Below are 2,500 nucleotides of genomic sequence, written 5' to 3'. Positions count from 1 at the left end.
TGTATGCTTGGTTTTACTGCATTCTTGGGAATCTAAGCAACATTCCAGCTATAAGTTAAGTATTTTCACAAGATATGCCTAATTAAAACAGAGAGAATGCAAGTTTGAAGTGACTTTACATGCGTTACATGATTTAATCAACTTCATTACAGATTTTACATTACATTTAAATGTATGAGTAGGTGAGACAATTTTACATTACATCACATCTGAATGTGAGTAAGTGAGACAAATTCAAGTGACACTGGGTCATATGAAAAAGACAAAGAATTATCCCTCTAAGGTAAAATGACTAAGTTTAATTTCATACTATTCCTGGTGCACAAAGTGTTGGATGAGGTATGTGCATTTTCTTAACCACCACTTGACAAGATGCTGCTATTCAAGCTCACCCTTGACAAAACACAAACTACTACTATCTCTTTCAGATAGCACTTAGTAATAACTTCCTCCCCAATCCCTTGCTCGTTGTTGGCTTAGGAGATGGGGACTGTAAGGGTTCTCCCCTACCTTGGTCCTCAGCCTTCACTTCAACTAATTTTGCATGGTCTCCTCTTCTCCTCCTTTCCTCTTCCTTATCTTCATCCCCTTGTTCTGTCCACCTATTCTAAATGTTAAGTACTGTGCCAAAAATGGCAAAAATGAGTTTATCATAATGCTCCCTACTCCCTCAACTCCTTCCTTCTAGCAACCTTTATCTTATAATATACCCCATCAACTCCCCTCTCTACCATACTACCGTCTAGTATTATTCAACCTATAATTAGGGTAAAGTTAACTCATTCCTAACCCTTTTCCCTACTCCAATTTACCAGTACTATATGACCTTTGATGTCATATAGCACTTCCTTACCTGGGGGCATTACCCCCAAGCCTCACCCTATCACTATAATTTGGCAGAAATTGTTCAATAAAATTAGTCATAACTTTTTTCAAATTTGAATTTATGGTGAGTATGTGTTAGCCCCTTCCCACCCCTCAAATGATTATACCCAGACAGCAGTTGCCCCACACAAACAAACCTGGGCTCAATCCTAAACATACCTAGGATAACTGACAGAAACATATCTAAAATTGCAAACATTTATTCACCGTTATCACTGGTACATTTTTTTTTTGTTGAAAAAAACATTTTTCAAATACCTGATCTTTTTCTTTCTTTTTTTTTTTCAAAACAAACATTTGGTGCCAAATTGAGATACATTTAAACATCTCTTCAATACGTTGAAGAAATAATCAGGAAAATTATCCTTCTAATAACCATCATTGGAGAATGTAATTTTGGCATAGTCTGGGTATTTCTTTTTCAGCAGCTCAACAGATACTGAATGATCAGCCTTTCCATAACCTTGAGAGTAGCCAAAAACTTCAATGCTCTTATTGTCTGGCTCGTGCAGAATACGACCTCCTCCGACACACTCGCAATCCAGTCCCTTGGCTTCAATTCCAGGCACAACCTTGTCATACACATCAGCATGGAAACCTGCTGAACAGTACCTGTAAGCAGAGAGAAATATAATTACATATTAGAAAACGGTATATGTTTTGAGATCGTCCCCTGTAAATTAATACCATATTTGCTATATTTTGTCAACACTAATGATAATACTCTAGCTTTTATTTTAATTATACTTTACCATGATTTTTTTTTATAATTATAATTTCAAGTTTCTATTCTTGTTACCAAAAGTTATGAGAAAAATAAGTGGTTCCTAGAACTACTGGAGGAGGATGCAGCTTCTAAACAGATTTACTGCACTAAGCAAGTATAAATAAATAAATAAAAGAATGAAAAAAGGAAAGGCATACACAGATGTACATCACACACTGATGACTACTAATCACAGGATGAGCCTGATGATGGTAATTAACTGAAAAACAGCTATGTTATTTGGAGATGCCGTGTTTATCAAATCCTCAACAACTATTAAGACAATTAAATGTGCTAGACATCTGAGGTTATATAGCACTATGGTAAAGTAATGTGGCAAAAAGGGGTAAAGTGAGTTAATTTTTAAGACAAGTTGTTACATGCCAAAAGGTTTAGAACACTATAGGATAGTATGGTTGTGAAAAGGATAAAGAGCAGAGCAATTCAGGTAGGACTGAAATTAGTAAAGAGTGAAGGGGACGAAGAATGAAGGAAGAGGGACAATGCAAAAAATCCATTATGAAGTAAGCAATGGGTAGTAAGAATATGGGTGTCGGAGAACCTAGAAAATGAGACATGGAAGCAGGTATAAGGAATAACATCAGGAGGGGAAGAATTTAGAGGACACTTTTAATGGAAGGGTTGTGTGATTATCCAAGAGGGAGTGGAAGGGAGATGGTGCAGATGAAGAAGGGGAGAATGGGGTGTGCCCCCCACCCTCACTTACAATAGGCATGGGATTGAGAAGATCATAAAATGATGAACAATATAGAAACAACACTGTTAACTAAGACATCCCAGGATCTTTGATCCAGAATAACCAACACATAATAAAGTCATATGACCAAT

At 36.5% G+C, this 2,500-nt stretch overlaps 1 protein-coding gene across 2 annotated transcripts in view; it reads right to left on the bottom strand.

Moving 5' to 3' along the window:
- Positions 1–1,069: 1,069 nt before the first annotated feature.
- LOC125035265 (14 kDa phosphohistidine phosphatase-like) overlaps positions 1,070–2,500 on the bottom strand; it is a 3,303-nt gene continuing 1,872 nt past the window's right edge. For both annotated transcript variants that reach the window (XM_047627536.1, XM_047627538.1), the window contains exon 3: positions 1,070–1,497. In XM_047627536.1, coding sequence (XP_047483492.1) covers positions 1,254–1,497 — 244 coding nt within the window. In that variant the 3' untranslated portion in view covers positions 1,070–1,253. The remainder of the gene's footprint in view (positions 1,498–2,500) is intronic.

The sequence above is a fragment of the Penaeus chinensis genome, chromosome 19, assembly GCF_019202785.1.
Source record: "Penaeus chinensis breed Huanghai No. 1 chromosome 19, ASM1920278v2, whole genome shotgun sequence".
NCBI lineage: Eukaryota > Metazoa > Arthropoda > Malacostraca > Decapoda > Penaeidae > Penaeus > Penaeus chinensis.
This window is presented reverse-complemented; position numbering and strand designations above follow the sequence as displayed.